At 43.2% G+C, this 27,205-nt stretch overlaps 1 protein-coding gene across 1 annotated transcript; it reads left to right on the top strand.

Annotated features, from left to right (window-relative positions):
* Positions 1–154: 154 nt before the first annotated feature.
* CHD1L (chromodomain helicase DNA binding protein 1 like) lies at positions 155–25,286 on the top strand. Its single transcript, XM_042031761.1, has 23 exons — positions 155–309; positions 1,944–2,056; positions 2,844–2,950; positions 4,207–4,321; positions 4,680–4,711; positions 6,817–6,898; positions 8,150–8,312; positions 8,701–8,856; positions 9,935–10,027; positions 10,461–10,557; positions 11,815–11,888; positions 12,995–13,105; positions 14,697–14,811; positions 15,239–15,392; positions 16,486–16,651; positions 17,953–18,098; positions 18,467–18,630; positions 19,251–19,459; positions 20,490–20,588; positions 21,331–21,401; positions 21,659–21,773; positions 22,008–22,116; positions 22,814–25,286. The coding sequence occupies exons 1-23, from the start codon at positions 213–215 to the stop codon at positions 22,890–22,892; spliced, it is 2,667 nt and encodes an 888-aa protein (XP_041887695.1). The 5' UTR covers positions 155–212; the 3' UTR covers positions 22,893–25,286.
* Positions 25,287–27,205: the final 1,919 nt, after the last annotated feature.

Below are 27,205 nucleotides of genomic sequence, written 5' to 3'. Positions count from 1 at the left end.
AGCCGCGCTGCCCGTGTGCCCGGGTCCGGACGCTGGGGAGGCAGCGGCGGCCGCGGGCAGCAGCGCCAGGAGCAGCAGCAGCAGCGGCGCCATCGCGGTGCTCCCTCCCAGCGAGCCCGCCCGCTGCCGGGGCGGTGCTGGGGCTGGCCCCGCCCGCAGCCGGCGGGAGGCGGCGGGAACGGCGCGGCCGTGGGGGTGGCTGACATCCCGCCATGTCCCGCTTCTTCCAGGCGCTCCGCCGCGCCGGCAGCGTCCGGACCCGGGGTCCGGGCGTGCAGGAGGCGGACGTGCTCCGGTGGGGGCTGACAGGTCAGCGGGGAGCCCGGGAGAAGGGTCGGCAGGGAGCCTTAGGGGGGTGGGTGCTGTCAGAGATGGCGGGAGGCGGCGGAAGGGCCCCGCGCTGCCTGGTGCTGCCCAGCTCATAGAATGGCTTGGGTTGGAAGGGGGACCTTGAAGATTATCCAGTTGTAATTCCCCTGCCATGGGCAGGGACGCCTCCCTCTAGACCAGGTTGCCCAAAGCCCCATCCGACTTGGCCTGGAACCCCTCCACGGATGGGACATCCACAACTTCCCTGGGCCACCTGTTCCAGTGCCTCACCACCCTCACAGTAAAGAAGTTTTCCTAATATCTGATCTAAACATACTCTCTTTCAATTTGAACCCATTCCCCCGTGTCCTGTCACCGCAGGCTCTTGTAAATTGTCTTGCCCCATCTTTCCTGTACGTTCCCTTCAGGTACTGAAAGGCCGCAATTAGGTCACCCCGAAGCCTTCTCTTTTCTGGCTTGAACAGCCCCAGTTCTCTCAGCTGTATTTGTCTGGGGTCTGTTTTAACAGCCCCCAGGCCAAAAATAAATAAGCTGCAAGTAAAGCAGCTCCCGGGCCTGCCAAAGTGAGCTGCAGTGCTGCAGAGGTGGCATTGCTGCCATGCTCACCGCTCCATGCTTGCCTTCCCTGGCTGCTGCAGTCCCTGTCCTTGACTTTGTGGTTAGGTGGGTGTTTGGGCCAGGGCTGAGCCCGGCTTTAACCCCCCTAGTGCCTCAGCACAGCCTCAGACAGCTCTGTGCTTCGGGACAACATGAACAAGGGTTGGCCTGTTCAGCGGTCCTGAAATGGGCTGATGGTGAGTGTGAATTAAAGTGCTTTCTGCTGCCTGGAAGGTAAGATATTAAAAGGGAACGCCTGGGCAATCCATCCTGCCCACACATTTTCCTTAGCTGCTGGAAGTCCTTATCTCAATCCCCGGGCTGGTTTGGGTTTGTGTATCCTGCAGGCTGGTGAGTTACTTCATGCACTCAGTGTGCGCTTTTTCCCAGGAAGGAGAGGACAGCAATGGCACAACACACAGCACTTGAGTCCAAGTACAAGGACAGGTCTTGCCAACTCCTATGTAACATGTTTTGTGTTGGTTTTGACATATTGTGCACCATAATAAAGATTGCAGTGGTGGTAGTAGCCACAGTGGCCTATAGTTGAGGTCTACCCTAGCTTTAAGTACAGTAAAGCTGGGAAACAGCTTGTTGAGAAATTATTATTATACAATAATAGATTGTGACAAACATTTCTGGTGGCCTAAAGCATGTCCCTGGATCTAGTACTTACATATTTTGAAAAGTGACTGCAACTGAAAATCAAGCTGTCTTGTAGAAAAGCAAAATACCAGCCTAATTATTAGATCAGGTTCCTTGTACAGTCTGTTGCAATGGCTTGGGGCATTTCTGTGTGTGTAAGTTCCTGAATATGCTTTAATTTAATGGAATTGCTATAACATTGGGGTCTTTGCTCTCCAGGAGGGTGAACCAGCCTCTGCTGAAGGGTGCTGTGCTTTTCCTGTAAGGCAGATGTTTGGGAAGGCCTGTTCTGGGCAGGACCTGTTTCTGGTGTGTGTATAGAGTATATTGTGGGTGACTGTGTAAATGTAACAAATCACTTTTATTCCCAGGCATTAAGCTTCGTCCCTATCAATTAGAAGGTGTAAACTGGCTGGTGAAATGCTATGAAGTCCAACATGGCTGTATCCTGGGTGATGAGATGGGCCTTGGGAAGACTTGTCAGGTGTGTCTTCTTCTTCTCCTTCTTCTTCTTCTTCTGGAAAATGATCTTTGCTTAAATTTTTGGGGTTTTAGCCCAGTGTTTTTGCAGAATGAAAAAGCACCCTAATGATTCCCCCCCACCTTCAGAATTCCATACTCAAGTGAGAGCTCATTGTTTCTTTCACTCCTTAACCACTTAAAACAAGTCCTGAGTTAAGTCCTGAGTAACTCTAAAAAGGTTTCAGGGTTTTGTAAAAAGATGAGTGGTCATTTTATACAAACACCTTAATGCATAATTCATAGTGTGCAGAGCTGAAGGCACAGTACACAGCCAGTACAGGGAAAATAATGCACCTTTTGATGCACCTGCACCAAGGGGATTTTTATGTTTGTCAATACATGGATTAAAATTTATAGGTCTAATTTTTTCAGAGGCTTGTTGGATTTTTTTTTTACGTTTTTCACTGGGTTTAAGTTTTGTTGGAAAATGACTGTTTGTGCTTTGGTTCAGCTGATTTTATTCAATAGGTCTTAAATTACAAGTAGTTTTAGGAAGTGATGTGTGGTAGACCTGGTTTGTGATTGTGCAAGAAAGGCCTTTGGAAAGGGGCTCCATATATTGAGGTAGTGTTTTAGGATCTAAGCCTTTTTGTCTGGATCCCACTTAATATTCTGTTAACTCTGGTTTGTGCTAGTGAACCTATGGAAACTAGCTGCAAAGCTCAACAAGGAGACAGCTTACGTAAGATCAGGCTATTGGGTTGAACCCTTCCCTTGTTGTAAAAAAAAATATTTTCCTTGCCTTTTAGACCATTTCTCTACTTCTTTATTTGACAAAAAAATTATCCAACAAAGAGAGATTTCTGATACTTTGTCCTCTGTCAGTTCTCAGCAACTGGAAGGAAGAACTGGAGAGGTAAGTTTCAACAATTGTCTGGCTTACTATATTATTGCTCAGCCAGTTGCAAAGATTGTTTTCAAATGTGCTCACTCTAACACTTTCTTTTTATCCTTTCAAAGGGATAAAAAGTAAAAAGGGAAGCTGCTACTAAACCAACAAATCAATGCAGACTATGCAGTTAGTGCATAGTCTTTACAGTGCTGTGGTATACATTAATCCATCCATCCTATAATATTGGCTGACTTTCAGTCCAAATGCCTCCACTAGCTCCTTGCTTTTTATTGATTTGTAACCCTCCATGCTCAGCCTCTCTTAGGCAAAATCTGCTGAAGACAGCCAGGAATCTTTATAATGAAAGGTAAGACCCAAACTGGGGGGCATGCTCACGTATGCACGCAAAATACATCGCACTTGTGCATGCAGCCCTTCCTCACTGCGGTGACTGTGCCCATCTGCTGTGCCCAGAATAAGTACATTTGTGGTCTGGAGCCCACAGATTCCTTTTAAGAGGGAGGGCAAGAAGTTAAAGGTTAGAACAGGAATCTGTCTGTGTGGCTGTCGGGCGATGCTGTCTCTCAGCATCTGAAGTTATCCAGGTTACATTCTGAAGTGAGCTGGCCTGATGTGGATAGACTTTGGGTTGGAATAGTTGGGAGAAAGTGCATTCCTTCGTAGATCAGCAGTGTGGCTCTCCAGAAGGAATATTAAGTAAATAACAGTGGTGGGATTAAATGAGGAACATTAAATGAGGTCCCAACAACTGGAACTGGTTTTGTCTGCTTTTTGACTGAGAGAATATATTTTTGAGGCCCTGACTTGGACCTGTTTGCTGCAGACATCTTTTGTCTTTATTTTAGTATGATTTAGGCCAATTCTTTGGCCTCAGCTGGGCAAATTGTATTCATTCACCTGCTTCTCATGAACTTTTTTCAGTTCAGAACAGCACTTGGGCCATGAGACTGGTTTACAGTCATCTGCCTTGGACTCTTACAGAAGAATAAGAATACATATTTATTTAGAAGAAGAATGCAAGTTTATTTAGGACTTGTCCAAATGAGAGCCAGCAGCTGAAGTGCCAACCTGAGGTGAAAATCATGAAGGAGTGAGATTCAAAAGCTGAGATCCAGACACATCTCACAGGAGTGTAGGGTGTTTGGATAGGAATTCTCATTATCTATATAGTGGCTGTGTTTGATAAGGGGGTCCAGGGTCATAAACACATAGAAAGACTTAGCTTGGCTCTCTATTTTTGCTCTTTCTCTTAACAACAGGTTTGCTCCGGGTCTTTCTTTCATAACATACATAGGCAGCAAGGAAGAGCGACCCAAAGTGCAGGAGAACCTAAAAAAGGACTCTCACTTCCATGCAGTCCTGACAACATATGAGGTATGTGATGTCTTTGTCACTTAAAAGGGAGGCTCAAGTTTTCCTTGCCTTTTTGATTCCTCTGTACCACCCAGTTCATGAGTTGTCAGCCCACAAGTTTTCTCACTTTTATCCTTCCAATTCTCTTCCCCCCTCCTCTTGGGCAGAGTGTGAGCGATGTTGGGGGGTGTGTGGTGTTAAACCATGACATGCTGAAGGTGTCATGTAGCTGTCATGTTTTTTTCCTCAAGTAGTAAGTGCCTTCATTCCACTCTGCTCCATTTCATCATAGTCTGCAAGCAGACAAAAAAAATGCTCTGTTTCTTACCTGATATATTTACTTAAATCATAAATCACAGGTCATTTTCTTTCATTGCAGATTTGCCTGAAAGATGCAACATTTCTAAAGTCGTGAGTCTGGTTTTAATTTCTTCAAATTTAAGTCTGCACATCTGTCAACGATTTCTTAAGTGAATGTTTGTATGTGTGAGATTCTGTGTTGTTTCACAAGAGACAGGAATGATCTTGGCTTGTGATTAGAACTTTGCCTTTTCCAACTTTCACTGAGGAGTCTTTAATGTCAGCTAAGATATATTTGAACTTCCCCCAAGGACAGTTTTCAAGCCAGTTAACTCAAAGCAATATGACACATAGTGACTTACAGCAGTACCTTAAGTACCAGTCCAGCAGAGAAGATCCTCAAGAGCTTCATGTTATAAAGGTGTTAGTTGCAAAATTCACTGAAACTGACCTGTATTATGTAACACTGATAATGTGCTAATACCATATTCTGGAGTTTATTGCCTCCAGTCAGAACTGTAGAGGGCTTATGAAGCATTATGCCTTTTAGAAAGACTGACTATTCAGCTGAAATTCAGCCTGTAGGACGTACTGTCATGGTCACGCAGAATTGTACTGGATCTGCACTTGAAATGGGGAGAAATTTTCCTTTTTTCTTAGCAGTAGTGCCAGTGCCTTGCAGTGGTGTTGTGACAAATGCTGGGGGCAGCTATACATAATGAATGGCTCAGTATCTTTGTAGAAGCAGAAATCCAGTGACTCCCAGTGGCACCATTTTCTGTCTGTCAGGACTAGTCAGGCCCACAGTGGGCACCCTCCTGTCTTTCAACAAAGCATCTGTCCTTGGCCACTGCTGGAAGTAGCAGGTTGTGCTGCACATCGTGGTAGAAACCAGGTCTAATGAAAGGTAGCCATGACTGTATTGTCCTTACAGTTTCATATCATGGTCTGCATTGCTGCATATTATTCTGTTTATCTTAAAGTGTAGCCCAGGTAGGTAGCACCCAGAGAGAGCAAGTAGTCAGCCCTAGCATCACAGAAATGTCAGTTCCAGAGTAATTTCCTACTTCTAAAGCTAACAAATAACATAAAAAACACGTCACTCCAATTTAGGGGTTTGCCCTTTAGTCTTACTTCTGAAAAAATGTGGTTGCTAATCATTTGTACCTTGTCCTGTGTAGGAGCATTTGGAGCACTTTGTAGAGGTGGGTCAGAGTTACCAGATGACTCACCAGCACTACTCCTTACAAGTAGTGTAACAGCACAAATGAGTTGAGCAAGAGCTATGCTCTAAGGGAATAGGTGAGGGATCAGACTCTGCTCTGCACATGAGCTTCTGTAATGCTTCACCGTGCCGAGTCCTTCTGCAATTCAGCTCCCGAGCTCGTAGAATAAGAGCAATGACATTTGACTGTTGTGGCAATGGAGAACCATTCCCATATAGCAGAGAGGGAGATTGATGGCAAAGAGGGAAATTGAGGCAAACAGAAAGGCTGTGAGAAGAATGTAGGTCACTGGGATTTCAGATTTTGTATTCCACTGGGAAGAGAAGCGTGTTGGTAAGAAAAGATGGAGGTTCATGCTCTCCCTCCTCTGGAAATGACTCTGATGTAGGAGTTGAAACCCTTGTGATAAGGAAGCACCAACACTGAGGGTTGAGAAGATGTGGAATTTCAGTTAAGCCCAGTGGATCTCCTGGATCACCAGTGATTCTGCAGTCTGCTTGAGGAGACCCTGCATAGAGCTGTATGAACCCAGAATAAGTTGAAGCTCCTGTCTTGGGTGGTTTGCAAAAGCCTCATGATCACTCTTCCATCACTGCCCTCATGATAGTTGCTGGGTTTTGCACAGGTTCTAGGCCCTAATCTCATGTCTCTTTTTCCAAATCAGAGGCCTCCTTTAATGTTCAATGAACTTGTGTTGATGTCATTTTCCTGATAGTCATGGGGATGGAGAGAGAAGCAAGAAATTCAAGTGAATTTTGTTAGTCTTGATTTCAGAAAAAACTCACCCAGGCAACAGTTAAAAAGTTGTGTTGGTTCTTCAAAACCAGTACCTGTGAATTCTACCCCACTTTTGGTATTTGCCTGTTGTTCATGGCGTGGGACCCCACCTCAAGTTGAGCCAAGCAGAGCCACCACTTACTTCAGTCTTTTTGTGCTTACAAGAATGAATTGTCAGCCCCTAACTGAAGATGCTGGTTTTTGTTTGTTCAGCTTTAACTGGGCTGCCTTGGTTGTAGATGAAGCTCACAGACTGAAAAATCAAAATTCTCTGCTTTACAAGACACTTTCTGAGGTAAAGTAACTCATCCATCCTCTAGTATCTTAAGACTTTTCCCTTTTTAGATTCTCTGTTTGCTCCCAGAGCATTAAGCTCTGATCCATAACTCTTTTCCATCAGAGCTGGTGAACTGATTCCCATATTTAGTGGCAGAGAGATAAAGGCCTTGTTGGCTTTGCATGGAGGTGGGCAGTATTTGGAACTTCCCTCTCATTCTGCTTCATGTTTGGGCTTGCCACGTTGGAACAATTTGAAATACTTGAAAAGGTAAAACAGCCAGATGGTGCTGAACCACAGCTGTGCTACTGCAGTAGTAGAAGTGTGGCTGACCTAAGCAAAAGAGATTATCTCCAGCTCTGGCAGGGTGAAGGAACCCTTGCCTAGCTCATGAGACCTCAAGTCTTGAACTACTGACTTCCACTGTCCCATTTAATGGAGCCACCCTTGTTTACAGAAATCAGGAGAATTGCTCCAGCTTCCAAAGCGCCCTGCCAGAGCAGCAGAAATGCCTGAGTGAAGGCTGCACTTCTTGTTATGGCAGTGAAACATTGGCATTTGGTGTGTGCTGGCATCAGCAACAATGTACTACAATGCACCTTGGAAAATAGGAGTTTTTATTGAATTCCTGAAAGTCTTATATAGTCTGGACATTTTGTCCATGATGTCTGTAATTTGGGAGCTTTGGTTATAATCACAAAAAAATAGATGCAATTCACCTTAACTCTCCTCCTAACATGTTTTCTATTACCAAACATGAGAGAAATTTCTATCTTTCCAAAGGTAAACATATTTCCCAAGTCTCTTTATGGGGATTACTGTAGGCAACATGGACCAGATAATGTTGCTGTGTTTGTTAGTTACCCAACAAACAGAAATGGAACTTAGTCTGACACAGTTTCATTTCACTGTCCTATTCCAACTGCATTTTCCAGTTATCCCTCCTTATCTAACACCTAGTATGCAGTTTAGACCGTAGACTGCATTGATCTGAGCATTTTAATGGAGTCAGTTTTGCACTTTGTTCTTATTTTGCTTACACTGAATTCCTTGCACTGGTGCCAGCCTAGTCAGTTTGGAGCTGTTTGGCTGTCCCACCATACCTTATGTTTGGATGGTTTTGGCAAATCTCTGCAGTATTCTGCAAGCAGTTCTGTGCTGCCTCTCATCTTTTAAATTAAGAGTGGCGTGGGTGGACTTGTGTATTAACTAAACTTTCATTACAGATACTTTTTCCTAATAATTTTGTTTTATTGCTGGTTTTTTCAGTTCTCAGTAGGCTTCAGCCTGCTACTCACAGGCACTCCAGTCCAGAACAGCCTCCAGGAGCTGTACTCCTTACTCAGCCTTATTGAGCCTGACATCTTTCCTAGGGAGCAAGTGAAAGAGTTTGTTGAGTATTACCAAGTTATTGAAAAGGAGAGTGAGCCAGGTCAGTAACTAGCAATGTTGTACTTCAATCAGAACCAGCTTTTATCTTGACTAGGAAACAACTGTGTTGTGTCCTCTTAATTTGCTTTCTTTTAATGGTGACAAGCTTTAAAACAAAGCCACAAAAAACTAGTGATTACTTTTAAGGCAAGAGCTATCTTAATATAGCTCCTAAGTGTTTCAGGTATGCAGCTATGTTTTGGTTTCTCTGTTTGTAAAATGTGGCTTGAACAATTTCACTAATAGATGTGAGATTTGTTTTACATTTATTTTGAAAGTGTAGTTGTGAAGGTATTGTATAAATTCTGTACTTTTAACACAGTATTCTCCTCTTTTTTTTTTTATTTCCTTTTTTCTTTTTTTTTTAATATCTCCCTGCCTCTGCATAGCCAAAGAATTGCACAGTCTTCTGCAGCCATTTCTCCTTCGGAGAGTCAAGTCTGAGGTGGCTGCAGAGCTGCCAAAGAAGGTGGAAGTGGTTCTGTACCATGGAATGTCGGCTCTGCAGAGGAAGTACTACAAGGCCATTTTGACAAAAGATCTAGGTAACTGAGCATTTTGAAGTCTATCAATTATTTTTAAAAACAAAACTAATTCCTGTTGTACCTGCATGCTCTGTTGTAAAGAAGCAGAAGTTACTTTGGTCTGCAGAATATGTACAGAATAAATGTGCCAAATTTGGGCTGCTTGGTTTTTTGGTTTTAGCTTGTGGCAAAATAAGAGACATGTATTGTTCTATTGCTCAGCTATTGCAGAGTTAGGAAGGGTCAGCTTGAGGATCTTCTTTGTGCCAGTCTCTAACTAAAAACACTTATCACAAGGTGAGCCTGCTCCTATTGCATGTTTTTGTGTTCAAACAAAAGCGTGGTACAAGAAATTTTGGATCCGTGGTTCTCAACAAATTTTCCAGTAGTAGCACAGATACCATAAAGCAAATTTCAACCTACTGGATGCAGATATGAGTTTTTTTGGAAACTACAGGGCTATGTAGACAATGCAACCCACCACCTTTGTGGTTTGTGAGTGCTTATTTGTCGTAGGGAAATGAAAACTGGGGAGTTGGAGATCCTTTGTTCTTCTTCTCGGCCTTTCTAGCACTTTGCATGAACATCACCAGGAAATCTGAGCCTTCATCTTCTCCTGTAGCCAGCATATGTGCACGCATTTTCTTTTGTTCCTCACGAAAATGCAACTCTTCTTAATGTTCTGGTTGCCCAGGAGATCTTGAGTGTACTGGTTTTTGGGGTTTTTCTTTTGAAAATGCAAATGAACTGCACCAAATTTCTTTCACTAATTTTGATGATTCGCTATTAGAAAAATTACAGTGACCTTTTTGAGGAAGTCCAGAAAGTTCAGTGAGTCTGACAAGGGAAAGTAGTGTTTATCAGTGTCTTTATTTCTAAAGGCTTGTCCAAAAAGTGTGAGGGAAAGTTTTTTTGATTCGTGAAAACAGATGTATTAGTCTTGAGATGGGAAATTCAAATTCAGATGTGATTCACAGAGAGAAATACTCCAGTGCTGAAGCACTTCAGAGCAGTGCTTAGTACCAAGACATTACCAGTCACACCCATTAATGCAGCATGGGCTTCCCTGCTCTGTTCTTTTCTGTGGTCTTTGTTCCAGATGCATTTGAAAATGAAACGGGAAGGAAGGTTACACTCCAGAATGTCTTAATTCAGCTTCGGAAGTGTGTTGCCCACCCGTACCTCTTCAATGGTAGGAAAGCACTGTTCTCTCTCGAAACAGAAAAAAGAACTTTCTTGATTTACACAGTGGTTTTCTATTATTAGTGTAATGCTTAGAAGAAGCAAGTAATAAACACTCTTGTACTTGAATCAGTAGCAGCTGTGAGTTTGTGACCAGTTCCAACACATGACAGTTCATCAGTAGTGATGAATAAAGTAGGAGACTGTGTGAAGTCTGAGTTTCTGACTGCAGCTTTCTATTTGTATGTCTTCTCTCACCTAAACAAAGAAATCACAATGCTTTATGAACTACTGAGGGTGTCATTTAGAGATAGAGAAGGACCATCATTTCTGAAGCAACCATCACGTGGCTCTGCTCAGCAATAGTGGCAGTGCAGACACACACCACAGAATTGTTATTTGTGTAGTATTAGCTCTGCTTTTAAAACTCCTTTCTGTTCCAGGTGTTGAGCCAGAACCCTTTGAGATTGGAGACCATATTGTTGAAGCCAGTGGCAAGATGTGTTTGTTGGATAAACTCCTTTCATTCTTGTATGCTGGGTATGTCATGTTGGGATGGGGTTGACATAGGGAGAAAAAGTAAACTGTGAAAGCAAACTACCTTATTTAGCCATAGATTGAGCAGTTATTCATCACAACACAAGCACTGACCTATTTATTGCATATTACTCACTACCTGAAAGAAGTAAATAAAGCTGTATTGGAGATGGTAGAGAAACCTTGAGGATTTCTGTAGCTTACCTTTAAGCATTTTTCAAAGCACTCTACTCTCTCACATGTTCTCATATTTGCCATATTTGAGAACCTGGGATGATAACCAATGTGACTTGGTATTCAGCATATCCGCTTTGACTGTGGGTTTCCTGAGAGTGGTTTCAAATGCCTCAGTTGAGTTGCCTTGTGCTAGCATGCCTGCATCAGCCTGGGAGGCAGAATCCATGGCAAATGTGAAAAAGAAAAACCCAAGAATAAGCTGAAACTTCAGGTGTCTTGGGATTGACGTTCAGAACCCCTTGTGTTGTGCTCTGTTCAGAACCTGGAACCCAAAGACCGAAGGACAAAGCTTCAACAGCCCTTGTGAAGTTCTGATGTGATTTTGTTGTCTTTGTCCTGCTGTGTAGCACCTTGTGAGTGGCTGTCTCTCCACTGAATGTCTTTGCTGCAGGACCAGCCCTGTGCAAATTCTGGACTTGAAAATGTCTATGTTCTGCTCTATGGCAAAGTCTGATTTAAAAGGAGCAGTGTCTGATGCCTAGGGCTGGGAGGGAGGAGAGTTGATTTCTTACACACTTTTTAGGTAGAGTTTGATCTTTGAGGGGTCATTTGCTGGAGAAGGAAATGTTCTGCTGTCACAGAGATGCTAATACTACATTTTCCCAGTATTTCAGATGCATTGTAGTGTGTGATTTGAGAGCAGTCACATGGTGAGAAAGACCTCATCATGCTAGGCTGAAGCTGAGGGTCCTTTTAGACAGGCTCCTTTGGTTCCTCACCAGCCTGTATCCAACCAGCAGCAGAGCAGTGCCTGAGCCTTATTACTTCTCTGTGACTCCACACGCTGGACAGGGCAAATGATGACAGCAGATAAAGCTTAACTGATTGCATTTAGATGTGGAGCTGAAAATGTGGTGAAGGAATGGTCTGTGATTCTGGGAGGCTTTGTGTACAGAGGTGGTGAGCCGTGCTGTGTAACAGTGACTAATAATGGCTGGTTAGGCTGTTGTGATCCCCCCCAGCACACTGTGAAATGCTGACACAGTATGCTGAGGACCACAGGGTCTCATGTTCTTCTTGCAGTGGCCACCGTGTGTTGCTCTTTTCTCAGATGACTCAACTGCTCAATATCCTGCAGGACTACATGGACTACAGAGGTATGTTCTGCACAGTTTGATAGGAGAGGGCTTATCCTAATGGTCTCTGCCAGATATTGTTCCTGTGATTTTGGTTGATCTGTCTGGGATGGAGAAAGGAATGTGATGAAAATTTATCCGTTCTTTGTAGATAGGGACCCTATTCCTGCAGTGGCTCTGTGTGGTGGAGGGTCTTGAGTTCAACTCTTTGCTGTTACCAGCTTCCTGAAATGACCTGGCAGTTAAGTGTTGTTCTTCAAAGTAGCTTCATCTTTTGTGCCTTGATAAAATGGAGCTAACAAATGGAAGGGTAGCAATGTTTCATTATATACTTATGTTCAATTGTGTATCTGTGTCCTGAAGCAATTGCAGTAAAGGCAATAGGCTTGCTCTAGATTCACTTTGTCCAGCACAAAACTCAAACTGAGCCACAGTTATACCAGGAAATTAATTTTTGATTAAAACTGTTGTTGACAGTGGGGCCCCAACATGTCTGGGAGGGCAGGTTGGATCAGACCATTTTTGGCAAGGTTAGCAAAGTGTTCTTGGGACATTCTCTTTTGTTTCAATCCACATGGCTCCATGCCTACTTAGGATTTCCCATGAAAGAGGCTTTTGTTTGGTGTTTATGGTTTTGGACGACTAATAATGTAGGATAAAGCCAAATGTAGTGCCATATCCCATACTGGTTGCTCACAGGAAAGCACACACTGAAGGCCGTGGGAGTTTGGATAAGGAGGATCTGATGGTTGTTGGCCTGCTTTGTGGGGCCGACAGCCAGCACAGCATAGTTTGAAATGGGACTGTGTGCTAATGTTCTTTTACTTGGGCTCTGAATTTTCCTGTTTTGTTTCCAAGCAGTAAATTAAATGCTATGAGTCTCTGCTTCAGACTCAGCTAAATTACTCTTTACCAGTCAATCTGGAAGTCAGGGTTGTTACCTCAGTTTATACGAGGTTTAACTGGGAAAAAAAGAAGGAGGCAATGAAATGAGAACCAAGTCAGAAGGATTTGGCACAAAAAGATTCAGGAGAGCAATGAGACAATAGAGAATGAGGTAAGAGGGTAAAAGCAAAGGCGAAATTTCAGAAACATGAAACAACAATTCATGTTGTTTGTTTGGAAAGGCTACAGCTATGAGCGGCTGGACGGCTCTGTTAGGGGTGAGGAGAGACACCTGGCCATCAAGAACTTTGGTCAACAGCCCATATTTATCTTCCTGTTGAGCACCAGAGCAGGTAAGTAAGGAGAGACAAACAACCCATCTTGCATCTGCACTCTTATTTTATTCTTTCTGTCAAGGTTTCAGGGAATTCTGAATCCTGCAGAGCCTGTTCGTGTGGGGGATTTTTGGAGGAGACAGGACACATCCTGAACTTGGGTCTCTCATCTAGGACATCTGGTTTCTCTGCTTTCCTTTTGGCAGCTGATGCCAAGATCCTTTTCATATTGCAGCCTCTTGAGTTTATTTTATTCCAAGTTCCATAATGCCTGTCTCTGTGCCAGTTTGAGCTTAAGGAATCTCACTAGCTTTTTATTTCTGCAAGCATCAGACTTTAGGCAGGAACAGACTTCCTTTAAGTAAGTTGGTGGAAGGCTTCTCAAGTTTGCTGAACATGGACATGCTCTTTAGCTGGCAGACAGACTGAAGCAAGAGCCTTTTACCATCCTGAGGCTGCAGAGAACTCCATGGGACTGCCATCTGTGCTTCTTCCCCTCTTCGCTCCCTGGGCAGATCTGTGTCTTCTACACCGTTTCAAACCTCCCTGTCTCTCTGTTCAAACAAGCATAGAGCCAGGCTTCTGCTTGTCTCCAGAGGAGGAATCCACACTGCTTGGTCTCAAACATCAAACTGGAGCCAAGTCTTCCTTCGGGCTTCTGGTTTGACTTTTCTTGATGAGCCTGGCTCCAATGACACCACAGTGCACTGAGGGGAGCACACAGGAATAGTGAAGGGAAGACCCTAGTAGTGCATGTCAGGAGTGTGTGTGTCTCTCACCACAGTGCCTGAACTCTCCCTCACATGCCAGCCAGACTTAGAGTTGTTTTTTACTGCACACTGCTATGTCTGGCCAAAGCATCTCGTATTCAGCTGGGAAGAGGTGTGCTAACAGTACTGCCATTGCTCTTTTATTATGGACAGAGATTCTCAGGTGCATGACTGTCTCCACTAGCAGGGATATTCTGATTACAGTGGAGGTGTCTTGTCATGAGCTGGGTGAAATGTAAGGCAGCAGTCCGTCCCCTCTTTAACTACGGTATGTGGTCACAGTAGAGGTATTTAAAAATGCAAAATTAACTGGGTTTTTTATCTTTTTATTTCATGAGAGCCCAAGTTCTAAGCTCAAAACCTTTAAGTCATACAGACACCTGGGCTCTGGTTATTGTGTAGTTTGGCTTGGCGTTTCCTACTGTTTCAGTGGTGTGTTTACAGCTGGTTCTGTGCTGCAGCCAAGTCATGACTTGGGCAGTTTCTTGTGGCTTCAGAGAAGCCAGTCCTTGCTGGGATAATCTGCCTGCCAGCAGAAGAGTAATGTCTATGTTCATCAGTCCTTGACAATCAGTCTCCTTTGCATTGGTTCACTCAGACTCCATGGTTTTTGATTACACTGCATTGTACAGCTTCTTTTTTGGGCTGTTGCAGAAAGCTGGAAATGGAAGGCTTAGCCATCTGTTTAGATCCTTATGAGACTTAGATTTGGGTTTGAGAGATGGGTTGAATTAGCTACAGTTGATCAGATCTGACAGAACTTTGCATAGCATAAATTCTCCAGCTTCTCCTTTATTTTCTGTTGGTAACATTTTATGGCCTTCTTCTTTTGTTTGTAGGTGGAGTTGGCATGAATCTGACAGCAGCAGATACAGTTATTTTTACTGATAGTGATTTTAACCCACAAAATGACTTGCAAGCAATAGCAAGAGCTCACCGGATTGGGCAGCACAGGTGAGAAATGGCAGAATTTGTGGTTTGGTTGCTGACTCTCTTGGCCTCTCAGTATTACTTTCCCTTTCCATAGGCAATGGAAGGTTAAAGTATAAGGGTAGATTGAAGATCAAAGGGGAGCAGAGAAGATTTTGTGTCTTCATTTTCCAGCTGCAGCCTCATACAGCCGTGTCCCTGTCATGTATCCAGGGTGGGAACTTTGTAAAGCTGGAGTAGGAGATGGAGGCTGGAGGTTTGCCTGCACTTTTGCAGTGAGCATTTCTCCTGTGTCAAGCAGAATTGTATCAGCATCACATTTCTGCTGATCATTTTTGTTCATTTTCTTCCTGCCTTCTTTACCTACCAAAGGAGTGGGTGAGGGGATAGTAAATAGCTGAGTGCACCTCAAAACACAGTAAGTAATTAGAATTTCCTTAAACTTTTCAAGGCCTGTAAAAATTATCCGTTTGATCGGGCGAGATACAGTTGAAGAAATAATCTACCGCAGAGCTGCCTCTAAGCTCCGCCTGACCAACGCCATTGTAGAAGGGGGGCAGTTTGCTCTGGGAGCGCCCAAGCCTCAGGGAGCAGCAGAGTTACAGGTAAACCAGAGTTGTATCCCCAATCTGACTCCAGTGACCACCTTAGAAATGTCCCAGAATGTTTCTGTGTTTACGTTGGATTTGAACCTCTCCAAACAGTTGTGCATTGACATGACAGCTTTTGTACGTAGGAATCAAAATGACATCCCAGGTGCAGACAACATCTGATGTTTGAAGACAGTTTTTGCAATTTTGAAGTGCATTCATTGTGGGAAAAGGGTGTGTTGGTTTGGAGAAGAGGGGAAGACAGAACCTTTCTTTGTCTTGTTTTTTTAATTATAATTAGTGGAAATTATAAAAAGTGGAAGCTGACTCATTGTTTCTAGAACTGATCTGTCTCTGGTGCTTTTCTCTCACAAACAGAGCTGATCAGAAGTCAGCTGATAACCTAGTCAGCTTTTGATTGCTAGTCTGAAACTCGGTCAACCTTCTTTTGACCTCTTGGCAAATACAGTGTCTCAGGAGTCGGGGCATGATTTATAATTCTGACCTGAAAGCTGAGGTTTGTGCTGAGAATCTGGCTTGAAAATCTCAAGCAAAGTGACATTTAAGGGAATATAACCCCTGTGTGCAGCTAAACCTAGAAGAGGTTTGGATTTAGTGTATCCTTCCCCCTCTGCCTCCCCTCCCCGCCCCATTAGTATGTATCTCAGCAATTACAGTTTCTGTGGGAGAAGTGGAACTGAGCCCATAGGAAATTCCATGCTGATATTTTTCTCCCCCTGGATTTTTATGGTATTTAGGCTTTTGTTTTAAAGGGTTTGGGGGCAAAAACAAACCTGGCCTTTCTGGCTATGAAGAAAGCTGCTTGAATGCAGTCAGTACAGTGCTGTTTTGTCATTTAGCCCTGAAGAAAAACGACTGTTCAAGTCTGGATGAGTTAAGATTGAAGGAGGTATGTTGCTGGGGCTTGTCCCATCAGGGGTTGGGAGAATGGGGCATGTTAAAGCATAAGTATTTTGATAGGCAGCCTTAAAGCTTATGTTCCTCCACTCGTACATCCTTTGCATTGAAGCCTGAGAAGTTCAAGACACTGGGATTGACATGGAATTAGAGGATAATAATACTGAACTTCCCCTTCTCTTTGTTAAAGCTGAGTGAAATCTTGAAATTTGGCCTGGATAAATTGCTCTCCTCTGAGGGAAGTACTATACAGGATGTGGAGCTAGAAAACATCCTTGGAGAGACAAAAGGAGGGCAGTGGATAATGGACATTGTGCTGCCACAAAAGGAAGAGAATGAAGAAGAGGATACAGAGAGTAAGTTAAGAATCTCAACAGCTGTGTCATTTGAGTGCTGATAGAGAAGGCTTCCCAGGTAGGGGTTGCATTTTTCAGCCAAGAAGAAGAAAAGCAGAATTGTAATTAAGTTACTTGGATTTTGTTTGTGGCCTATCCACAAACTTTATTTCTGAGTCTCTATGTATATTTTTGTTCTTTTTGGTGTCCTTATTTGCCTGTTTGTAAGGTAATGTTAACAATATTTGCCCAGTTTTGGTGGCTGGGAGTTGAGTTCCTTTTCATATTTTAGTACCTGAAATTCCTGAGAAATGGGTAAATACTCATATTGTACCTACTGCTTTTCCCACAGAGAACCATTAAGATAGATCTACAGTTTTGGAGATGTAATAGTAACTTAAAGAAAGGCTATATAGCAGGTGTTTCATTTTGTATCTCCAAATAAAAGATTATTGGCTATGAAAATCCAAAAGGTGAGATAAGAAATGCAGAGTCATGGATTCTATACAACTAAAACAAACCTGCTCTGTCTTCAGAACCCTGCTCTCCAGCCCAAATGTCACCCAATTTTGGTTAATTTTTCATAGCCCCATACTAGATGAAAATAAATTCTAAGGATGCTTCCCTCTACGAGTGCTTTCTTTCCCAGAGAAAGACCGAATTTTTGTCTGGGTACACAGTAGCACTTAAATACAGGTTTGTGACTGAAGTTAAAATGTGGCCCTGCAGGATAGTTATTGTCCATCCAGAGCAGTTGCTGGCAATGAGTAATTATTTCCTGAGAGTTAGCAAAGAGTGGTGTTTTCTGGTGGTGACTTAAAAGAGGAGCAGTGGTACCACACTGTGTAATAGGTGTTGGGAAAATAACTCACGTGGTGAGCAGCAACCCTGGGCTGCCAGAGTTCCTTGCTTTCATTTCATTGAGGAACTCAAAAGCAAAGATTTGCTGTCCCTTTACAAGAGCTGCCTGTAACTACACAGCAGAGCTAAATGAACTCTCCACTGGCAGAGATGGAATGACCAAAGAGAACAGCAATGGAACCACAATTTAAAATAATTAATTGACTGAAATAAGACAAAAGGTTCCTTGCCAGTCTAAACATCTAAAATGAAAAGCTTTTGTCTAAGGAAGCAAATCTCGATTCTCTTGTTTCTACATGATGCTGACTCTGGTCATACCAGAAAATTATGAGAGTGAAGAACTTTTTCTGCTGAGGGTAGAACAATGTCACAGAAGAGCCAAATTTTTTTTGATCTCACTGTACATTTTAGGTGTTAGTAGGTTTCAGTTCCCTTTCACACTTTTAAATTATTTTTTAAAGATCACATGTACGTGTATGAAGGCAAAGATTATTCAAAAGAACCCAGCAGAGAAGACAGAAAAGCATTTGATCAGCTTTTGGATCTTCAGAAAACATTGATTGAAGAGACCAGTAAGGAAGGGAGAGCTCTTCGGAACAAAGCAAACGTAAGGCAGATGTGACAAGGCACACGATGCTCTTTCATTTGCTTGTGGAAGATGAAACTTGGCAGTTTTCTCTTTTTACCTACAGCTTGCAGAAGGCATGTTAAAAGATTTGGATGTAAATGTACTAAAGTTGGCTCTGGAATCGGGGCTTGACAATTCAGCAGTTCTGCTGACAGATCTGAGATATGCTGTACAGGGCACTCATACAAACTCAGGTCACAAACCCACATATTATGTGACAATTGAGATCTGATGATTAAGACTTGGGGACAAGTAAACAAATGGGAAAAGAATGTAGGTTAAGGAGGGCATCAGGCATGATTTTAAGAAGAGCAGTTTTTTTCTGTGATATGTCTTTCTTTCTCCAGGCCCTTCTCACAGGCCTACGGGAACAGTCAGCCAGGAGGAAGCACCTGCTGAGTGAAGAGGAGCTGGAGGCTCGGAGGAAGAAGCGCCAAGAAGCAGCAGCAAAGAGAGCAAGGCTCATGGAGGAAAAGAAGGCAGCAAAAGCAGAAGCAGAACACAAGAAAAAGTATGGTTTGTGCTGCATCTACTACTTGTGAACGGATGTCTGTTGCACTATACTCTAGAAATGTGTGTCCGACTGACGAAAATAATATGCTCAAAGTGCACAACATGGGGATGTGAAGGTGGAAAAATGGCTCGAGTCCCTAGCAAGGGCTCTTTCCTCCTGAATATGCTGCCTGACTTCACATCTACTCTAATTCATAGAGAGAGGCCTGAATAAGAACCCCATGTCTGACTGTACAATCAACAAGCGCTTGGGAGAAGCTTTCTGAAATATCACAGTTGGCCCCTACAAATTGGTCTGACATCTGTGACTCTCTGGCACATGTCTTAACTTCCTCCTTCTTGTTTCCCAGGTGTTCTTCCTTTTCACCACTCCAAGTAGCTCCTTGCCCTTTGTTATACGCTCACTTTTTCCATGCCTGCAATTGGCTTATCACATTGGCATGTGGCTCTTAATATCATAGATAAGAACTGTGGTAACTTGTTCTGGCCTAAAGTAGGGGAGGGAGCAGAGGGAATGCAGGTCTAGGTCTCCTGTGTTTCCCTGCAATGATTTAAACCAAGCTGTGTGCCCCCACCTTTGATTTTCATTGAACATCCTCTTCTCTTGTTTGGTTTCAGGATGGCCTGGTGGGAGGCCAATCATTACACATCTACCTGCCTTCCTTCAGAGGAAAGTGGCTCTGAGGAAGAGTTTGAGGAGGATGAGTTGGGGCAGAATGTTGATTTAGATTACAAAGATGCAGACCAGAACTATATCAAGTACGTCATGGGAGATGTAACCCACCCTCAAGCAGAAGAGGAAGATGCCATCATTGTCCATTGCCTAGGTGGGACTTGTGAACAACAGAAGTATTGTTGGGTGGGGTGAGCAAGGGAGCTGAATTGTCCCTTCTGGCTCAATAATTTCTAATTCTGAAATACTTTGGATTTGAGTCTGACTTAATCTCAAGTGGTGCAGAGGCAATACAGCCTCTACTCCAGCATGTACAACCCACACAAGTACTAGCAAGGTGTGCAAGGGTCTTTTTACCCCATTCTGGATTTATGGGTAAACCTCTTCAAAGGTGCCTGTAAGGCTTGAAATTTTATATCTGTGGCTAAATGATGACATTTCCTGAGAGCAGGGCCTTTTGTTTATCCTGTAGGAGCTGTAGGGATCAAACTGAAATACTGAAATTCATCATCTTTTTCCGGTCAGCAGAGAGAGACAAACACTTCCAGAGGCTGAGGTCAGACTTCCTTGGTCCTTGTCTCTCAACACTGACAGTACAGAGGCTCTAGGCTAGTCTCCTAATTTAAGACCCTGTTTTAAGACACTAAAGCTGAGGGAGATAAAGTCACATTACGGAATTTCTCCTGAAGCTGTGTTGGAGCTGCTGTCTGGCCAGGGCTATAGCAGAACATCATCATCTGCTTTGGCTTGGGTTACACTGTGCACAAAACCTCATGTTTGAAGTGAAAATGCCAAGTAAAGTGAAAGACTGCAAGCACCTAGTGTGAGAAGCCCAAGGCTTCTGCATGCATGCATGCTTTGTGTACCTATATGTATATATGTGAGGATAGTGTCAGGTTTATATGCTCAGTGCTATGGTTAGTGCTTGTTTCTGCATTCTCGGTGGACAGTAAGGAATTTTTCTGCAGAGCTTTTCAGGGAACTGTGACAAGTTTGTTTTTCTCAAGGGCTGAGGTTTATCCTTTAGGATAGTCCCCTGATAGTGGCTGGCTTAAGTCTGTGTGTAGTTCCCATATCTGGTTTTGATAATCACTTGTTGCCTGTGTACAGAGCAGCTGCCTCTCCTGGAGAGGTGGTCTCCAACCTCACTTCTAAAAGGAGCCTAACTTGTCATTTCATTCTAGATGACTCCGGCCGCTGGGGAAGGGGTGGTTTATTCACTGCTCTAGAGGCTCGTTCTGATCAGCCAAGGAATATATATGAGATGGCAGGAAAGATGAAAGGTAAGAGATTAAAATATGACCTGAGGCCAAGGTACTTAAGGAGCTTAAACCCCACTGACACTGGAGGAGTGAGGTGCCTGGATACCTCGATACTTATGTGTTTTTCTCTAGATGTGTGCATCCCAGCTCCGAAAGTAGTACTTCAGCGGGTGCTTTGACTTGACTTGTTTGGAGTGTGAGAACTCTGTGTAGGGGTTGATCATTCCAATCCATCCTGCAAGTCATAAAAAAAGGGAAAAAACCCAGACTTGTACATTACTCACAGAATGGTTTTCACTGTGTAAGACAGAGCACTGCATCTTCTGTCAAAGTGCTTTTAAGAAGGGTGAAGGGCACCTGAGGCAATACTCAGCTGAGCCTTTGCTTCCCTCTGAGCACTAATCTTTTCCTGAGCATGTATTAACAGTTTTGAGATACCTGCAGCTGGTTAGGGATGAACATCTAGCTATAAGGTGGACCTGTTGGTCTTTCTCATCTTCTGGGAGATGCTTTCTTCTCATTTCAGTGTCTCTCTTTCCATTTGTTGTCTTTAACTAGGAAGTGTGTATGCCACTGTGTGGCTTGGGGGGAAAACATTTGTTGTGCTTCCCTGGGCAAAGGATCTGACTGCTAAAACCATCATGAGGAGATACAGTCTCAGAGAATAATACAGAATGTGACCGTGGAGTCATTGCTGCATTGACTGCCTGTTTACTCGTGGGGACTGATTTTTTATTGTTGTAATGTTCTTTTTCCTGGACAGACCTGGAGTTAGGAGGAACCCTGCTATTCCCTATTGATGATAAAAAGTCCCGGAAAAAAGGACAAGATTTGGTGAGAATGAGTTCTTTTTCTGTTTTGCTCTCTCTATATGTTTTTGAAGCTGGGTGAAATGAACCTTATGTCTTTTTCATAATAATAATGGCACTAATTACTGAACATGGCTAAGTTGCAGTTAAATATTACAGATAATGAGTTATTTTCCTCATTTATTAAAGCTAAAAGTTAGTAATGCAGCTTTCCAACACTGTTACTATGTCTCTTAGTACTGTATATAGAGTCCATTTCAATTTTTGATGTTTTTTCCTTAGCTGGCCTTAATTGTAGCTCAGCACCGGGATCGGTCCAACAACTTGTCTGGCATTAAGCTGTCAGCTTTGGAAAAGGGCCTGAAGAAGATTTATTCAGCAGCCAAGAAAAGGAATGGTAAGTGTCTGTGCAGTAGAACAGCGAATCCATACATGTGTGGTTGCACGTAAAGATGATGACCAATTTCCACCTCTGCTGTTTTTTCTGAAGTGAAGTGAGATCTCCATAGCAGATATGTCGCTCAAAAATATTTCTTCTGTTCTTGTTGGGTAGCTTGAAGTCTTTTTCTAGATTGCTTTCTGTTTGTGTATCTTCTCCTGAAGAGTGTGCACTCTGTTCCCTCCTTCTCAGCAACAGTGCATCTTCCACGGATCGGGTATGCAACAAAAGGCTTCAACTGGTACGGCACCGAGCGGCTCATCCGAAAGCACCTGGCAGCACGGGGTGTGCCCACTCTTATGTATCCTTTTAGGGTGTGTCTCATTCTGTTCACCATCTAGTACTGAAATGATCCTCTAAATAGCTTGGTGAATGCAAAGCAAGGAGGCAAGGCAAGGCACAGATGCCAAAGTGCAGCTAAAAACCTGGTTTCTTTGACTTTGCTGTCAGCATCCAGCATTCCTGACAGCATCCAGGTACTCATTCCACACCAAAGACTTAGCATTTTAATGACAGATGAGTGTGATTCAGCATGCCTGTCAGAATTTGTTAGAGCCAGGTGCTAGTCTTCTGTTGACAGCATGGACTTACCTGTATATGCCACATCTGTGGGGGACATGACTGGAATTTCAGATTAACGGAAGTGACTCAGAAAGCAGCAAAAGTGAGAATATAAAAAAACATTACAGTGTTCCAAACAAGTGATAGCCTGCTTCCTTGGCTGAGCATGATGAAAGTTGGTGTGTTAGGACAGGCTTAGGAAGGCTTTCACCTTCCAGGAAAGGAAGCAGGTTTACAAGGAGGCTCTGTTTTGTCACTTCTCTTGGAAGACGTGCATTTGCTGTACTGACGCTGTCAGCGATTCTGTGAAACTGAAAACCTGAAACAAAGACAAAAGTATTCAGAGCATTTTCACTCTCTTCCTTGGTGAGTCTGTTAGTGGACATGTTGTCTGGTATTTGTTGACACTTCACAGCATTTCCTTGACACTTTATTAGATACTACTTCTCTAGGAATAAAAGTTCCTCCTCTGCTTCACAGCCATATTCATCTTCAACAACAGTCTCAAAGCCATGAAGATGCAGTTAATTTCACCAAGAACATGTGCAAAAAGTGACCATCACTCAGGCAGTCCATGTGCATTCACGTCAGAAACATGGCTTGCACAGCCATTATTCACACCTGTACCTCTCTGCCATGACTGGCCCCCCAATATTTGCATATTGTCAGTGGCTCTGGAGTGGAATGAGACTCCCTCTAGCTTCAGAGTCCAGAGAGGAAGGATGTTGGCTCAGTCCCAGATCTGGTTTGGAGATGGAAAATTAAACTTTCAACTGATGGTCCATTGTTATCCCTTACATTACGTTACTGTTAGCGCTTGGAACACAGTATTGTTTGGCTGTATTTCCCTGTCTCCTCCCTCCCTCTCAAATTTCATACCTTATCTCACTGTACCTCTTTTCAATCAGCTTTTTAGTGGTTATCTGGCATTCAGTCTACATGTCCACATATAAGTCAGCAGAAAGGAACCTGTCAGCTGTATGACAACCACACAGGATAAACTGCTTATACTCTTCTCAGAAATCCATTTGACTTGCATTTGTTCAAATATAAAATTTAGCTACCTAATCATGTGGTTAAAATCAAGCAAATTGCTGACCAGTATCCTCGGCAAAGGTGTGTAAGGCTGCCAAAATTTGAGACTGACTATAAATGATACCTTTCCTTCTCCCACAACTCTTATTTCATTACACAGTTTTTTGTTGCAGCTGTTGGGCAAAACCGGTTCCTTACTGCTGTCTAAAAAACTGTGTGAAAGGTTCCATGACCCTTTGATTCACTTTTTAGTGCAGAGTTTTTGATGTTGGCTTTGCTCTACTGCAAGAGAACTTTCCTGTTTTTCAAATTGTTGACACTGTTGGCTTTAGCCAACATACTTTAGGGTGTTTTTGTACAACCAGGCAATAGTAGCTCTCCTAATAAGTGCCGTGACCAGGGAGACTGTGAGGTGCCAAATTTAATTCAATTTAAAGTTCATCTTCCAATAGGAAATCACCCCTAAAGTATGTCCCTAACTATCTCATTGCCAACATACATCTCACTGGCTGCATTTGCACTGCCTCTGTGGCACCATCTGGTTATTTAATAGTTCCAGGCCTGCCATGGCTCATCATGCTGACTGGTGTGCTCCACACGAGGAGAAGCCCTCCTGAGCTGTATGCTCTATCGTTCACTCTTGCTGTAGCAGACAACCCCACGGGATTTGTTACCTTCTTTGACCCTGCTGGAGCTGAGGGCAGTCAGTGCTGTGCAGCACCTCTGTGGGTAAGACCTTTCTTGCAGCTGTTGCCAGGAACAGCCCCCTCTGCATTTGGCAAAGTGCCTGCAGATCAGAGTCCGACTGTGAGGACTTGGAGGGGCAAGAGGTGGTGAGTGGATGTACCTTGTTTTCCCCAGTCTCTCAAACTGGCCCTCTTCCAGCAGGCCGGCTGGTGGCACTGTTAATCAGCTGCAGCAGCTCACGGTGCTTCTCCAGCCTGGAAAAAGTCTCCCTCTTTCCCAGAATTAAAAACACCAATTACGCTTTTTTCTTTGGCAGCTTGACTGAACACATAATTTCAGTCTGCAGGCTCAAGGCTCTGTTCCTCCACCTCTTCTTTTTCCTGCATGTTTATTGCCCTTCGTTAAAAGCTTTCATTCCCAAGTGTTCCAGTGTGTGCAGTCTTGTTCCTCAGCTTCACGCACACCTAGGGGTTCTCTGGCCACTGGGCAGTTGCACATGAACAGGATTTCTCCTGTGGCTGGGTCCACCAGAACAGACTGAAGTGTCTGCCCCCACTATGGCCAGCTCTTCCTTTTTGAGGCCTCATGCTGTCCTTTGTTTCATCCTCTGTGCCCCCATCCTGCTATGACTGACTAGAACTACAAGGGAGAGGAGGGCTGCCTGTTAGTGTCTCTTACCCCTTAAGATAAGGTCTACAGGGAGCTGCGAGGTACCTGTAACACAGAGGAGAGGGCATGGAATGCAGATTTTAGTCCTCTAACTCAGGGACAAGTAAATAAATTAGGTTCCTTTCCGCTCTCGTCCTTTTCAACTGTATGGATGGAATCTACCTTATTTTTTTCCCTTAAGTATACTTAGGAAATGCTTCTGGAGTGGGGGGATTTTGTTGTGGGTTTTTTGCTTTTTTTTTTTTTTTTTAAACAATATTCTTCAGTATTCTTTAAATCACCTGAACCCAAAGAAAAGCTCTACCTCTGTCTGCTTTGAAACGGAAGTGAGATTTCAACTGAATCCTGAACTGGGTTTTGCAGAATCTCAGCCAAGTGAAGTTTTTCTAGTGTTTGCTACCCACCACCATTTCTCTTTATTTGGGCAGAAATTGTGTATTTCAGATAATTAATTCCATAAAGGGCTCAGCAGCTTTTATACAAGTTGCTATACAAAATAAATGTCATGCTGTTTCTTCAGCTGTGCAGTACTACGCATTTTCCCTTTCTAAATAGCAACCACCCCAAAAGGGAAGGAAGGTGCTTTTGTAGTCATGTCCCTCTGGCCTCTCTCTCTTCCTTCAAACAAGATTTTTTGCAGCCTAAGATCTGAAAAGTGGCACCTTGTGCATTTCTGTCATTGCATGTTTACTTAAACATTTGATGTAAGCTGCTGGATTGAGGTCAGTGGCCAAGAGCATGATCATGCATGGCTCAGATGGGCTGCACAAGCAGTTTCATCAGATAGGACCTATGAATTGACATCCAGTCTCAGGAAAAAACTTTGCACCCCGTGCTGGAGGCTCCAGCTGATGCTATATAAAAGCAGGCTGTAATTCAGAGTGACATTTATACTTGTGCTGGCTCAGGTCATGCTTGTGTTTCTTGACAAAGCACTGCCTCATTCTCAGGGCATTATGCACACGAATTTTGTCTTTAGTGGCTTGTAACTTGAGAATGATCTTTTCCTTCTACTCTGGAAATAGTAAAAACAATACCAAGCTCAGAAATCAATCAGGTTTTATGGACATATGTAGATATGTGATTTTATCACTGAATTTTGTCAGAGACAAAATTTTGTCAGAGATAAAAATTATCTGTGTGTTGGGGAAGGTGGAGCCTGGATTTTGAGGAAAGAAGAAGACTGGTTTCCAAGGTGATGGAGGAAATCTACAGCAAATTCAACCTCAGTGTCTTAACAAAAATATTTTATGTGTGTATCTCCAAACAGCAGAATCCGACCCACAAACATGATCAATAGAAAAATATAAGGAGATTGATTCACTTAAAAATAAGTGAAGCTAAGGTCCTGAAGGAAAAAGGAAAGCAAACTTTTGAGCTGAGAGATGACTTAAAATGTAACGTATGTGTCAAGTTGTGTGAAAAATCTCACCACTTTACAATATATGATCGTGGAAGACAGAATGTAGACCTTTATTCAGATGATTGCAGTGAATAGCAGGTTTCTCATGCACTGTGATCAGCAAATCAAAGTGTAAGACTGATTCAAAACCCTAATGGATTTGCCATAAGAAAAGATAATGTCCACATGTCAGAAAGTGCCTCATCTCTCCCTGGTTTTCTGTCCAATTCATGCTTTTCAGAGTGAAAAATACAAGCCTGAGGAATGAAGTAGATGGATTCGTGGAATTACGTATGAGTATTTTCTCCAGAACGCAGATCTCTGTTACCATTTTGAATTTCCTGCAAGTGTGTGTATTTCATGTTGGGCTGCACCATCCACTCATCTTGGCCCTGCTCAGATGGTACTGCATTGGTGGAAAGGCACATAGACCCTTCAGAAAATGTGATGAGGACAAGAACTGTCTGGATCCTCATGTTTCAGGCAGGAAGAGAATGTCCCTGCTTGCACTTGTAACATTTTCCTGTGTGTTTCTTCAAAGCTAAGGATAGAAACAACCTCCCGAAGGAGCTGTATGAAATGAGAATGTTAATCATGTTGCTGTTAAAAAAAAACAAACCAAAGGAGAGTTAAGGGAAGACAGAAGTTGCTTTTTGTAAAATATGAAAAAGGCTCAGGTTTTGCTGGCTTAAGCAGAAAAGAATTATTTTATTAACTTACTTGCTGAAATAAGTGCAGGGCATCTACTAGCCTTTCTCTGCTGCCTCCAGTGAACTTGAGGTTGCAGCATTGGCATTCACATGATAAGGATTCATTTTTTTTCCCCAAAAGAGAGACAAATTAGAAGCAAATGAAAGGTATTTATGATCTCATAAATCTCATAAAATGTTCTTAAGTCATCTGCGGAAGGGGATGAAGAATCTGAAATCATATCCCTTTTTTGTGTGCCACTTCATGAAACAGTTAGGGCTTGGCTTCATGTGAGTGCTCTGCCTCCTCAACTATCTATGTATGCATCTTAAGATCATGCCATAAA

This window comes from Corvus kubaryi, unplaced genomic scaffold, assembly GCF_017639235.1.
Source record: "Corvus kubaryi isolate FWS band 111438036 unplaced genomic scaffold, C.kubaryi_AGA036_p1.0 37341, whole genome shotgun sequence".
Taxonomy (NCBI): domain Eukaryota; kingdom Metazoa; phylum Chordata; class Aves; order Passeriformes; family Corvidae; genus Corvus; species Corvus kubaryi.
The sequence above is the reverse complement of the archived record's forward strand: the minus strand, read 5'-3'. Positions and strand labels throughout refer to the sequence as shown.